General features: G+C 51.1%; 1 protein-coding gene across 1 annotated transcript; it reads right to left on the minus strand.

Moving 5' to 3' along the window:
* Positions 1–25: 25 nt before the first annotated feature.
* On the minus strand, positions 26–14,059 carry LOC116821634 (procathepsin L-like). The gene is made up of 8 exons (XM_032775025.2): positions 13,611–14,059; positions 5,070–5,202; positions 3,991–4,113; positions 3,377–3,526; positions 2,495–2,719; positions 2,236–2,404; positions 970–1,084; positions 26–440 (listed from the first exon to the last, which is right to left on the minus strand). The coding sequence occupies exons 2-8, from the start codon at positions 5,190–5,192 to the stop codon at positions 341–343; spliced, it is 1,005 nt and encodes a 334-aa protein (XP_032630916.1). The 5' UTR covers positions 5,193–5,202; positions 13,611–14,059; the 3' UTR covers positions 26–340.
* Positions 14,060–14,146: the final 87 nt, after the last annotated feature.

Below are 14,146 nucleotides of genomic sequence, written 5' to 3' on the forward strand. Positions count from 1 at the left end.
TCTTTCAAACCCACAAGGAGACTGGTTTTCACACTGAGAGGAAAACATTCTTTATTTTATGAATACATTAGACAGGACACTAAGCCTCATTCAACGATGCTGCGGCGTGACCAGAACAGGACTTACCCAGACTTGCAAGAGCAATTTGCTGCACAACTTTTAATCGCCTCTAAACCTATGTAAGTCGCAGCTAAGAAACAGCCCAGAAATCACGGCCAGGAGCAAAAAGAATCTCCATGCTGAAGACAAAGATCAAGTCACTGGGAAGAAAAAAAACCCCATCCAGTATGTGAGGCTTTCTGCCATGCAGGCCCAGGGCAGGAGGAAAACCCAGCGCTGGCTACAAGACGGGATAGCTTGCTTGATTGGCCACACCACAATGATTGTCGGCTCCTCTCACCAGCCGGATGTAACCTTTTTCACCCCATTGCTCAGACCAACTGAGGGAAGATAAAGTGAAGAGAGCATGAGAGAATCTCTGGGGGAACTGAAGGACATTTGAACATTGTAAGGAGAAAGAAAAGTTGTCCCAATATGCTAGGCCAGTGGTTTTCAAACTGCGGGCACTGAGTGGCGGGGGCTGTGGTCAGCACCGCCGACCGGGCCATTAAGAGTCCCATCGGCAGTGCTCCCGGCTAAGGCAGGCTAGTCCCTCCCTAGGTAACCCATTCCAGTGCTTCACCAACCTCCTAGTGAAATAGTGTTTCGTAATCTCCAAACTAAACCTCCTCCACTGCAACTTGTGGCCATTGCTCCTTGTTCTCTCATCCGCCACCACTGAAAAGAGTCTAGATCCATCCTCTTTGGAACCCCCTCAATGTGTGTACGCATACAGTTGGGGGCTGGGGAGGAAGGGGGGGTGCATTTTCACAGAGGGCATGGGTCGGAGGCAGCTTTGGATGCTGCCAGAAGGTGGCAGAGGTGAGTGTGTATCAGGGAGAGCTCTCTCGCCTGGCTCCTACCCCTCACCTGTTCTTGAGAAGCCAGTAGGCGACACTCTTCCCGTTCTCCTGGGATGTGCCGTAGCCCACGGCCAGCATCGCGTGATTCACTGTGTGGCTGCACTGACTGTCGTTGAAGACTCCTGGGGAGAGCAAAGGCGGAGTGAGATGAGCTGTTGGGGTCTCTCCCTGTCGGAACAGAAGCAGACCCTGGAGGGAGGTCCCAGCGGACCGGAAGGAAGAACTCCCCCAGGGCATTGGATTGAAGCCACACGGAGCTGCCCTGCTGTGTCCCTGCAGGCTGTCAGATAGCAGGCCCAGCTGTGGAAGGAGGTAATAAAGTGCCTCCTGGGAGCTGAGATGAAACTAAGTGACAGACCCAGTAATTCCGGATGGGAGCCTGGACAGTTCAGTGAAAAAGCCCTGAGCCAAAGTGCTGGAATCCCGTGCCCCGTTCTGGTCTGCACAGAAGGACGTTGATAAATTGAAGAGGGCTCAGAGCAGAGCCATCACAACGGTAGAAGATTCTGGGCTTGTCTCCGGCTGTGCCAGCATAGCGCTTAGCGAAGACGCTTCCTATGTCAATGGGAGAGTTTCTCTTGTCAGGGTGGGTACTCCACCTCCCTGAGAAGCGGTATCTCTGTTTACGGGAGAAGGCTAGGGGGTTAGGCTGGCATAACTGTGTCACTCGGAAAACACACCCCACAGTGGTTGACTCAAGCAAGGAGCTCGACTCTATCTAGCTTCAAGTGAAGGCTAAGGGGTGACTTATCAGTCTCTAAGTACCTCTGGGGGGAATAAAGATTTGAGAAGGGGCTCTTTGGTCTAGCAGACAAAGGTGTAATGTGATCTAATGGCTGGAAGTTGAAGCTAAACAAATTCAGACTGGAAATAACAGACAGGCTTTTCACAGCTAGGGTAATTAACCATTGGGACAATTTTTAAATCAAGGTTTCCTAAAAAATCTGCTGAAGCAGAGGCACTGACTCTGTGGGTGCTAGGGGCTGGAGCACCCACGGGGGGAAAATGGTGGGTGCTGAGCACCCACCGGCAGCCCCCCTATCAGAACCTCCCCCTCTCCACAGCACCTCCTGCCCGCTGCAGACTAGATCAGTAGCTTCCAACCTGTGGCCGGTGGCTCCTGGAAGTCTGCCGACAATGCCTACGATTTCCAAAGGGATCCCCCCTCCATTCAAGAGGTATGGGGTCCGCAAATGAGAAAAGGTGGAAAACCACTGGGTTAGATTATCCCAGTGATCTCTTCTGGCCATAGACTCTCTGGGACATTTGGTACCTGACTTGTAGAAGTGGAAGTGGAAGGTGCTGGCATCCACGGCAATGGAGACAGGGCCAACAGTGGCCACCGCCTGCTCCAGAGCGGTCTCGTTGCCCGGCTGGATCTGCATGAGAGAGGTGCAGTTGGCAGCATTGTCCTGGGGGTTGTAATGGCAGCTGAATTCGTCCTGCAGAGAAAGGAGATGGAACAGGAGCTCGGGCACCACTCCCTGGAGAAGCGGCCGGCCGCCCCCAGAGGCCACGCTTTCCTACGTTACCCTCTCCAAGTAGGGGTAGTTGAGCTCCGAGTTGATGCCCTTGTTGTCCCGCACGTACTGGAAGGCCCGAGTGATGAAGCCCCCATGGCACCCGTTGTTCCCCAGCCTCCTCGAGCAGTCCATGAGGTTCTGCTCGCTCAGCGACACCAGTTTGCCCGTCTTCTTGAAGACCAAGCCCTCCAGGGCTCCCGTGGCACTGAAAGCCCAGCAGGACCCGCAGTGGCCCTGCAGAAAGCAAGGCAGGTAGGTGGGGGATATGTTGCAGCTCAGACATTCTCAACCTATTTACCCGTATGGCCCGGAGGATGTCCCATGGGCCGCGGCCATGTGCTGGTTGGGCCGTGGGTTGAGAACCACTGTTCATGCTCAACCGGGAGCTTCTGAGCTGTGTGATGCAGGCGGTCGGCTTAGATAATCGTCAGGGTCCTACAAGCTCTTGCTTGCTGGAAAGTGGCAGGAGGGAGTCTGAGCCCCAGCGCACAGCAGGGTCTGGATCAGGCTCAAGCTCCAGGCAAAGACTCTTGGGGAGGCAGGGCCCCAGGGGGGCAAAGGCCCTTTCCAGGGGGCTTCATGAAAAGCAGGACAGGTCAAGGGCCTACCAATTCCATGCGGGTTAGCCACTGCCACCCCACCTGCCAGGCCGTCCTCTAGGGCCCCAGCCTGAGCACACCTTCCAGAGAGGCCGCCAAGGGCCCCTCATCTATCAGCCAGGAAATCACAGGCAGCGATGTCGTTCTGACAGGCAGCCAGGCCCACCTGAGGGTTGCCTTGTCCCAGGCTCTGGGGGCCAGTGACAGGGAGCTCCAGGACTGGGAGGTTTCCATGGCTGGCTGAGGGGCTAGGTCCCAAGCAGGGAGCTAGTTCTCTGCTCCGGGCACCCACCTGGTTTTTCACAGGGGTGACGTAGCCCTTTGCGCGCCAGTCCACCTCCTTGGGAGTCTCCCAAGCAGCCGATTCCTGAAAGAGAGGCACCTTCCCGCCGTGTCGCTCGGCTAGGAAACCATTCAGAAGCTGGTTAAATTCTTCGTCCGTCTGGAGGGGAAGGAAATTTTTTTAAATCCGGAGAGCATGTGACAGAGAACTCCTGGCCAACAGAGGAGCTGCATTCTCAGCCCTGCCCCGGCACCCAACCCCTGAGGATACCGACAGATCAGACAGCTGATGATGCTGAGAGAGGGGGAAGCTGGGGAGCTGCATAGGAGGAGGCTTTTGCACCAACAGCAGCTAGGAGGCCAATGAAGAGGCAGGTGGCCGAAGGAGAGAAAGTTATAAAACAGCGGGGCCCTGACATGAGTGGGGGCAGCAGTGGGTATGGAGGTGGATGGGGCAAAGGGAGCAGAGTCACGAGTGGGCTGGGAGCTGGGATCTGCCGGGCCCAGCGAGAAGTGGGGAGTCACGTAAGGCAGGGGGAGAAACCAAGAAGGCGGCTTCAGGTTTGGTCCTATGGGTGCCTCGCCCCGCAAGAGTGCTAGGATCCGCGCCAGGGGACAGGTTACCAGGTCCCCAAAGTGGTTCATTTCCAGGCGGTAGCTGTGCTTCCCCAGAGACTCCTCCAGGTTGTGGCGCTCGATCCGCCGCAGGTTCTTCTCCCAGACCGCCCTGCGGAAAGCTTCCGCCTCCTGCCAGGGGATGGAGCGACAGCTTGGTTATGCTTGGTCATGGCCCCCGCGCCCTGTAAGCAAACGTCTAGCGGGGAGGCAGTGATGGGAGCCATTGCTGGTTCCAGCCTGGCCTGAGTTCCATTTAGGGGGGCGACGCCCGGGAATCCGGGCACCCACAGGCTGGCCAGGAGCTCAGCTCGCCTGGGCAGGCTCTGTGCAGCCGGTGAGCACAGGCCGCGGGGCTGGGGTGGGTGGAGCAGCAAGGGTAAGAGAAAGCAGCAAAGATTTTGCCTCAAACCTTTGAGAGCTGGTAACTTTCCTGCCTGATTCTCTATGCACCACAGCTGCTTGCAGGGGCTGAAGTATGGGGACAGAGCACATGTCCCCTCCTCTCCCAGGCCTGGCTCTATAGTGCCCCCCTTAACACTACCCCTCCTTCTCCCAGCTCCATTAACCCCCAAATATCCCTGTTTCCAGCTGGGAGCAGATGTGCCAAAATCCAGCCTAAGAGGGCTGAAACCCCACAGGAGCTGGGGGAGCCCTGAGGGTGGAGGAGCAGCCAAATCCCTACAGCCACTGAGGCTTACCCCATCCCCCATCAGACCCCAGTGAGGAAGGAAGCAAGAGCTCTCCTACAGGGGCAACTGGCATCCAGGTCCTACAACCTCCCGGCCAAGCCACCACGACTCTGCAGGAAGTCGAGTCTGGCCATGCCCCGGTCGCTTCGCATGACCTGGTGGGTGCTGCTCGCTCTCAGGCAGCTGGGGCTGGACACGCTGGATTGCGAGGAGCACTTGCTGCTTCCCTCTCCCCTATCCCCAAGTCCTCGAAGCTTGGGCTCTAGCCACCCGGTTTGGTTCAAATGCAGCCAAGCGAGGAAATCCTGCTCCCAGGGAGCAAAGGAGACGGAGCAAGCTGGGGGACAGCCGACGGGATGGTCACAGTGGCCAAGCCACTGGGGCCACAGTACTTACTTCAGGATACTCCTTAGCATGGAAGGTCTTCCACCCTCGCCAGCCTTCCTCCAGGGCAAGATCCAGTGCCCTGGACACACCCAGCAGGATCATAAGGGACCCCACCAGCCTTGGCAGCTGCATCTCTCTCCAGCTGAGTGGGTTAAAACACACCTGTTAGAGTTTAATCCTGCCTGCTCTTGGCATCTCACTGAGCTGGGGCATGAAGGGGGACAGGAGCCAAGAAGCGCAGCTTGCTGTCAGTTCCCAATTGTAACTCCAGCTATGACGTCCCCTCCCCACCCTTGATAGCAACTTGATGGGGAAACCTCCAAACACAGAGACTTAGGAAATTCATGTAAAAGACGCCGCTCTGCCTGGCAGCTCCAAGCCAGCCCAGGGCTGAAATGTGCCATCCCCTGAACAGATGCTGAGTGGCTACTAGGAATCAGTGGGTGGCTCTCAGTCCAGTTCCTAGCTGCTGGCTGGTTACACCTTAAAGATTAGCCATTGCCCGTGATTTCTTCATCCTCAGTCTCAGCTGGGAGGCCGAGGACGGAGCCCGAGCTCCAGGTCTGGCCTGGGGCTGTCAGCTGGTCTTGCTGAGCCCTGTGTTGCCTACACAAATCCAGGCTCAGAGCTATCAGCTGAGCCCTTCCCCACTACCAGCTGCAAGGTCACTGGTTACACACTGGCCCCTCTCCTCCTTCCTCCCACTGTATTCAACAGATTTAGAAAATAAAACACAGCAGCAATCTGAAGATCTGGCTTTCCGGCTCTGCTTCCCGGGCCCTGTGTGCCTATATAGCATTGGTGCCACCCACACGGTCAGTGTGCCCTTTGCACCGTAGGTTCCCTGGGCTGGGGACTGCATTCGTGCCTTGGCTTTCTTCAGGGCTCTCCCCGATCAGATCATAACTCTGATCAACCTAACGGATGTGTCAGCCAGCAGCATCTCTGCATGAGGACAAAAACCCAACCTTTGCCGCTTGGAAATGACTCAGCGTGCGGCTTCCTCCCTGCCAGCAGCGTGGGGCTATTGCAACATGCTGTACACCGTATGCCCCACACCATTTTGCAGCCAAGAATTTAGCAAGGTTCAAAGAGGGCTTGGCCATCTCTGTGCGTAACCAGGGGCTCTAGTTAATGCTCACCAGAAGCGGAAGGCAGAGAAACGCTCAGGCTTCAAGGCTCAAACTGCTCTGTATTAGGGATGAGGGTGAAATTGTCAGGGTGGGGCAGATTAGTGCACATCGGCCTCCAGTGGAGTTTTTTGCACCTTCCCTTGAAATGTCTGATGCTGGCCATGGTCAGAGCTGGGAGACTGGACCGGCTGGCCCAGGGGTCTGACCCAGTCTGGCAGTTCTCCCCCAGGCTAACCCCCTTTGCCAGAACACTGCAGCACCAAGTCAGCCCACCGATGAGCACCTTCCTAATGCCTGAGATCAACAGGAGATAGGACTGACCCAAAGTGAGGCACCAGCCAGGCAGGGCTGCTGCAGCCCAGAGGTGGTGGAAGCAGTTGGGGCAGAGGGTGAGCACACCAGCAATGGACACATCCTGGGGGCTCGGCTCCCATGTAAACAGCTGGGGGTAGGGACCTGGAGAAATTGGAGCAGCTGCTGGGGAGCAGAGGCTGAGACCCAAAGGGGTTTGAACAGGCTGGGAGCAGGTAGGAACCTCTGGGACCCTCTTTCCCCACTCACAGGGAGATTCACCCCCCTCCCCACTCTTTCCTAACTGCCCTCATAGACTTTGAGGTCAGAAGGGACCATCATGATTCTCTACTCTGACCTGTCCATTGCAGGCCACAGAACCTCACCCACCAACTCCTGAAATAGAGCCTCTAACCTCGGTCTGCGTTACTGATAGAGTGACCAGATGTCCCGATTTGATATGGACAGTCCCGATTTTTGGGTCTTTTGCTTATATAGGCTCCTATTACCCCTCACCCCCTGTCCCGGTTTTTCACAGTTGCTGTCTGGTCACCCTAGTTACTGAAGTCCTCAAATCATGGTTTAAAGACTTCAAGTTAGAGAGAATCCATCACTGACACTAGTTTAAACCTGCAAGTGACCCGTGCCCCATGCTGCAGAGGAAGGCAAAAAAAAAACAACCCCAGGGTCTCTGCCAATCTGACCTGGGGAAAAGTTCCTTCCTGACCCCAAATATGGTGATCAGTTAGACCCTGAGCATGTGGGAAAGACCCACCAGCCAAACACCAGGGAAAGAATTCTCTGGAGTAACTCAGAGCTCTCCCCATCTAGTGTCCCATCACCGGCCACTGGAGATTTTTGCTGCTAGCAGTCACAGATCAGCTACTGACTTTTCAAGTCAGTTAGGGTTTTGCTCCCAGTGCTCCCCTTGGGAGGCTACTCCAGAACTTCACTCCTCTGATGGTTAGAAACTGTTTAATTTCAACCCTAAACTTGTTGATGGCCGGTTTCTATTCATTTGTTCTTATGTCCACATGGGTGCTTAACTTAAATAACTCCTCTCCCTCCCTGGTATTTATCCCTTGATGTATTTGGAGAGAGTAGTCACATCTCCCCTCAGCCTTTGTTTGGTTAGGCCAAACAATCCAAGCTCTTTGAGTCTTCTCTCATAAGGTCAGTTTCCATTCCTCAGATCAACCTAGTAGCCCTTCTCTGCACCTGTTCTAGTTCAAATTCATCTTTCTTAAATATGGGAGACCAGAATTGTACACATTACTCCAGATGAGTTCTCACCAATGCCTTGTATAATGGTACTGACACCTCCCTATCTGTACTGGAAATACCTCGACTGATGCATCCTAGGACTGCATTAGCCTTTTTCACAGCTGCAGCACATTGACAGCTCATAAGCATCCTGGGATCAGCCAATACCCCCAGGTCTTTCTCCTCCTCTGTGACTTCCAACTGATACGACCCCAGCTTATAGCAAAAATCCTCATTGTTAGTCCCTAAATGCATAACCTTGCACAACTAAATATAATCAAATATCATTTCTGTTACCCCTGTTTACAAGGTCATCCAGATCATCTTGTACGATATTCCGGTCCTCCTCCATCCTGGCAATACCTCCCAGCTTTGTCATCCGCAAATTTTATTAGCACACTACCTCTTTTTGTGCCAAAGTCAGTAATAAAAATGTTAAATAAGTTTGGTCCCAAAACCAGTCCCCAAGGAATAACTCCACTAGTAACTTCCCGCCGGCCTGACAATTCACTTTTCAGTATGGCCTGTTGTTGTCTCCCTTTTAACCAGTTCTTTATCCACCTTTCATTTCTCCTATTAATCCACATCTTCTCCAATGTAACTAATAATTTCCCATGTGGAACTGTATCAAATGCCTTACTGACATCCAGGTAGATTAGATCTACTGCATTTCCTTTGTCAAAGAAGGAGATCAGACTGGTCTGGCACAATCTACCTTTTATAAAACCACCTTGTATTTTAGCTCAATTACCATTCACTTACCAGCTACCATCCCTTTCAAAATTTGTTCCAAGACCTTGCATACAACTCAGGTCAACCTACCAGCCCTGTCGTTTCCAAGATCACTTTTCTCCCCTTCTTAAAAATAGGAACTACCTTAGCAATTCTCCAGTCGTACGGTACAACTCCCGAGTTTACAGATTCATTAAAAATCCTTGCTCTTGGACTTGCAATTTCATGGGCCAGTTCCTTGAATATTCTTGAATGGAGATTATCTGGGGGTCCCCCGATTTAGTCCCGTTACAGTGTCTGAGTTTGACTTCCACCTCAGACATGGTCATTTCTACCTCCATATCCTCATTCCCATTAGCCACCCTGCCACTACCCCTAGGCTCCTCATTACCCTTATTAAAAACTGAGGCAAAGTATTTATTTAGGGACTGGATCATGCCTACATTATCTTTAATCTCTACCCCCCCTCCGTGGTTAGTGGGCCCACATCTTCTTTCCTTTTACTTATATGGCTATAGAACCTTTTACTGTTGGCTTTACTTCCCATTGGAAGGCCCAGCTTCGCTTGGCTTTTGGCAGTTCTCACTGTATTCCTACACTTTGACCTTTACTTGCTCATCCCTCCCATCTGCCATTCCTTGTAGGTCATCTACAATCACCTGTTTGAGATGCCTGCGCATCCAGCTTGGTCTGCAACCCTTGCCTACGAATATTTCCCCCTTGCTTGGGACGCAGGCTTCAGAGAGCTTCTGCAGCTTTGATTTCAAGTAATTCCGAGCCACCTCCACCTTCAGATCCTTGAGTTCTTCAGTCCAGTCCGCTTCCCTACCTAATTCCCTTTGTTTTTTTAAAATTTGCCCTTGTGAAATCAAGGCCCGTAGTTGCAGAGTTCTTTTTGTTTATCCTTCCACGTAATTTAAACAATTAGCTCATGATCACTCAAGCCAAGGTTGTCCCCTACAACCAGCTCTTCTCTGAGGGCCTCACTGCTCACCAAAGCCAGATGTAAATGGCTCCACCTCTTGTTGGTTCAGCACCTATTTGGTGAAGAAAGCTGTCGCATCCAGGAAAATCTGGGCCCTTCTATTATTAGTAGCACTTGTCCTTCACTCTGTATCTGAGAAGTTAAAGTCTCCCATGATCACACCATTTCCCACAGTATTTTATTTAAATTAAAAGCATGAATCTCCCTCTCCATATCCAGATCAGATCCTAGGGGCTTTAGCATGCACCAGTCACTAGCCCAGGGGTAGCTTTCTTCCCCCTAGTGATTTTGGCCCAGATTCCATCTTATCCATTCCATCACTTCTCATTTCTGTACAGTCTGCCTCCTCATCAATACACATCGCTACTCCGGTGCATCATTCTCATCTTCGCCCCTTCTTTCACAAACAGCCCCTTGGCCTTGGCGCTGCCTCCCTGCCCAGGCCGTTTCTGTGAAACCTTCCAGCAATGACCTTGGTTCTGCTCCACCTTAGGCTTGAATCGGCCTCTCTGGCTGAACTCAAAGGGTACATCTACACTGCATGATTCCCAGGCCAAGCAGACGGACTCACGCTCACTTAGCTTGAGCTAACGGGTGCAGACATTTGGCGTGGGTAGCAGTTCAGGCTAACCACCGTCTGCCCACTAGGATCCAAGCTCTGGGGGCTAGGCTGAGCTATGCCATCCGCCGAACTGTTCTTAATGCTAGATCAGCTTGAGCTAACCTGAGTCTCCCTGCTGCAGTGGCTAGATGCTCCCTCCACTTCTTGAGGCAGAGACCTGCCTCTACCCCTCCAGCCCTGTTGGTTACAAAGAGGTTGGGGGCTCAGTGTGTGTCCCCTAAGTATTTAGCTCAAGGCTTGATGCTGCTAACTAGCAAATGTCACGAGGCGAGTGGTACAATTCAATTAGTATTTTTTTTTTTTTAATAAATTTCAACAGATAAATTGATTTTAAAAAAGCTTAAAAAGCAAGTTTTCAGGGTTGTGCAAAATAATAGAGGAAAAATGCTTAAAACCATTTTTATCTTCACAGTTGCAGGAAATTGGGGATGGGGGGAGTCAGGTAATATTTATTTAAGTCAGTGCTGACATTCAACAAGTGAAAGCTTCATAAACAGCTAAAACACTCGTTGGCAACATCACCTGTCAAACTACACAGAAAGTCAAGAGCCTTAAATCAAACTCTGAGAAGTGATCAAGCTACATTGCCTGTCAGTTTCAGTTAGCAGCAGTGGGATTTTTTCCTCAGTTTGCGCCTGTGTGATGAAATCTACGATTACTGACATACCGATTTGACAAAAAAATTAATTTTTCCAAACCTCATGAGCAAGCGCCTAGAAGCATCATGGACAAACATCTCTAGGAAGCTGGGTTTTCCTATTGGCCAGAAAGAGTCCAGCCCAGCCCAAAGACCAGCTTGAAAATTACTGCTAGGAGAAAATGTGTCTGCAACATTTTTAAACAGTCGAGCGCTTCCCCTCCCTCCCTGGGCTGTGGCTGCTGCAAACTATCACACGTCCTCCCACAGCGCTGATAAGTAGAGCCGTTTGTGAGCTGCATGATCGGAGGCAGAAATAGCATGTGTGATGGATAAGGTCAGAGAAACCGGGGGGAAGGAGAGAGAAAGCTGTTGCTTCGCATCGAGGTTTATTGCAAGGCATGGGTGAACACTGAGCTGCGTGTGATGGATTGAGCCTTGGCTTCTAAGCTCAGGGCTAGGACTCAGCTCAGGATGACTGTAGGAAGGTTTGTCTAATGCCTAGGGTTAAGGGGAGGTAGATCCGAGTTTCCTCCCTCCAAGCACTTAACCAGCCAAAGGATCTGCAAAACCATCCTGCATACAGCTCCCTGCCTGCTCCCTAACTGGGACCTCTAGACTTCGTTGCAGTATCAGTAAACCCCATTTTACAGAGGGGAAACTGAGGCACGGTGCCTCACACTGGGAAGCCTGTAACAGCTAGAATCCAGCTGTGACTGTGGATGGAAGACCATCCCCAAAGAGCCCCTTACTCCTGTGTCAGCTTCACCAGAACAAGTTGATTTCCTCTCCCATTTCTTCCCAGAGAGCATATGAAGTTCGGCTGGCCAGGGATTCCCTAGATCTGTCACTTCAGGAAACTAGCACTTGCTAAATTGTTTTGACCTCCTTTCTATGTAAGTGTTGCTGTAGGAGGGTAGAAACAGCAGGCCCTGCTCCTTAGCACCCACTTTGGTCAGGTTCTAAACCAGATTTTCCATTTTCCTGCCCCCTGTGCAATCATTTACCCCAAGGCAAAACAGGTGTAAAATGAATGAAAGAGTTGATACACACTTGCCCCTGGGGTAAATGACTGTAGGGGGCACTAATCCACCCCGCTGTTGTGTAGCGGGGCCAGTCATTCCACAGTTAAGGTTGCAAGGGGTGTCTGAAGCCAAGTGTTAGCTGTCAAGCAACTGCCTAAGTCAGATCAGCCGTAAAGTTAGTAGGTTAGATCCGAGGCTGAGGTAGAATTTCTACAAAATGTTACGTGTATTGGACAACGGCATCCTGTCTAACAGCCTAGAAATAGTTGAAGGGCTACTGCAAAGGAATCCCTTTTCCATCTCTAAAATGCAGCTGGCTATGGGGTGGAAAAGAGAGGCTCTAAGGCGCTGCAGTGCTACACAGTGTTAATGGAGAACAAAACGGCGAGTGCTAAATATAGCTTCTGGCACCATCGCGTGAAGGGAGCTTGCTGAAGGGTAGAAGCTGGGAAAGATTTTCACTGAACTTGCTTCAGAATTTTCGGGTGTATTTTATTTTCTGGTGTGCTTTATTTTTCCAGCTGTGTAACAAGAATCCTCCCCTGAGCAGGGCTGCAGGACGCCACCACTGCCCGCCCAATGACTTTGTTGGGTCTTCTAGCCACCACCTTATAAACACTGCAGTGTTGTAAATAATTCAGAGCTGCGGGTTCTGCCTCACAGAGCAACACAATGTGGCAATACTGTTTCACCATAGCTCAGTGGTGAAAAAGCGCTCATAGCTTCTAGCCCTGAACACACACAACCCCCATTAACTTAGCATTGTCTAATGGCTTTCAAAGCTCCATAGCTATCTTGACACTAAACATGAGAGACAAGGTGGGGGCTATAATCGTTCGAGATCTTTCATTACCTCACACACTGTCTCAAATATCCTGGGACCCACACAGTCGCACCACTACTTGACACTAACAACACACTGTGCAGTGATCAAGGGAAATGCTAGAACGTTTTCTGTCAAAACATTTTGGGGGGGGATAAAGTGGCTTTTGATTAAACTGAAAATTTTCTGAACCACCTGCCTGGTATTTGTCAAAACCGAAAACTGGGGGAAAAAGTGATTTTAAAAACAATGTTCTGGCCCCTAAAACCAGAATATTTTCCACATTGCAGAAAACCCAGAAAAAATTAAAAAAAGACGGACAAATAATTTTTCAATTTTTCACAGGGAAAGAATTCCTTTCCCAACCAGCTCTGGTGGTCAGCCCCATTCTAATGGAGTATCAACACTCACACCGAATCCCCCAATACCATTCACTGCTAGGTGCAATTCATTTAACATCTGTCAGCAGCTACCTGAGATACAGATGCAGTGAGATGCACTGAACCTGGCTCCAGCCATATAGAGGTAAGTATAAGATAAGGAGCAGCTGAAAGGACTAAGGTGGAGACTCTACATAATTTGTCCACAGTAGCAGATTGGAGTAGGTTGATTTCCCAGCTGCTGTCTTTCAAGCTCTCAATCCCGCCCCCCATAGAAAAAACAGCCACTCTTCATGGCATGGAATAGTCTTACAAATTCAAGGGATGAGCTTGGATGATTGCAGTAGCAGAGGTTTGTAAACGCTTCAGGACTTAAAAAAAAAAAAAAAAAAAAATATGTTGCACACTTACTGCACAATACAACTACAATCAACTGCCTTAGGCTCCTGGGTCATTGCTGGTCACCTACCACGTAGTCTAAGGAGTAGGAGGAATAAGAAAGAACACAGCAGGCTGCGAATAGGGGCTCGAAGGGCTCAGGTCCGTGCTGCAATCCATTGCTCTTTCAGTGGTGAGGAAGCTGTTCGGATTAAGGAAGACAGAAGAGGAACAATCCTGGCAACGCGCAAAGGCTTTGTTGTTGACTGGCACTTACTTACCTGGATCTCCAAAGGCCGGGAGAAAGCACAAGCAACTCCAATCTCTCTCTGTCACGGCAATGTGGGGCCACCAGTACTTTCACTCGAGGAACTGCAGATGTGTGCAACTTCCTCCATCACATCTCCCTCCTCCCGCCCTGCTGCTCAGTCTTTTACCCAACAGGACTTCCTGAAGCAGCTAGAACAAGATCACTACAGTCAGGTCAAGATAGAAGAGGGGAGTGGGGTGGAAGGGTTTGTGAGTAGCCACCAGGCAGAAGGATCCTCTAGGTTCAGTCTTCAAAGATCAGGTAGATGCCCTGGCTGTGAGATAATACTCTGCACTTGAACAGGACCTCTGGCTCCATCTCTCAGGCTTAATTAATGCATTACTCCCTTACACAAAGGGTCAAATTAATGCTGATTTTTCCACACTTCCCACCCCAATTGTGCCGGGAGATGAGCACAGGCAGGCCTGAGCACTGACGCAAAGGGGCTCTGCCCAGGGGGCCACCTGCCTGCATTTCACCTTAGATGTCAAATGAGAAGTACCTATG

This window comes from Chelonoidis abingdonii, chromosome 11 (genome assembly GCF_003597395.2).
Source record: "Chelonoidis abingdonii isolate Lonesome George chromosome 11, CheloAbing_2.0, whole genome shotgun sequence".
Classification (NCBI taxonomy): Eukaryota; Metazoa; Chordata; order Testudines; family Testudinidae; genus Chelonoidis; species Chelonoidis abingdonii.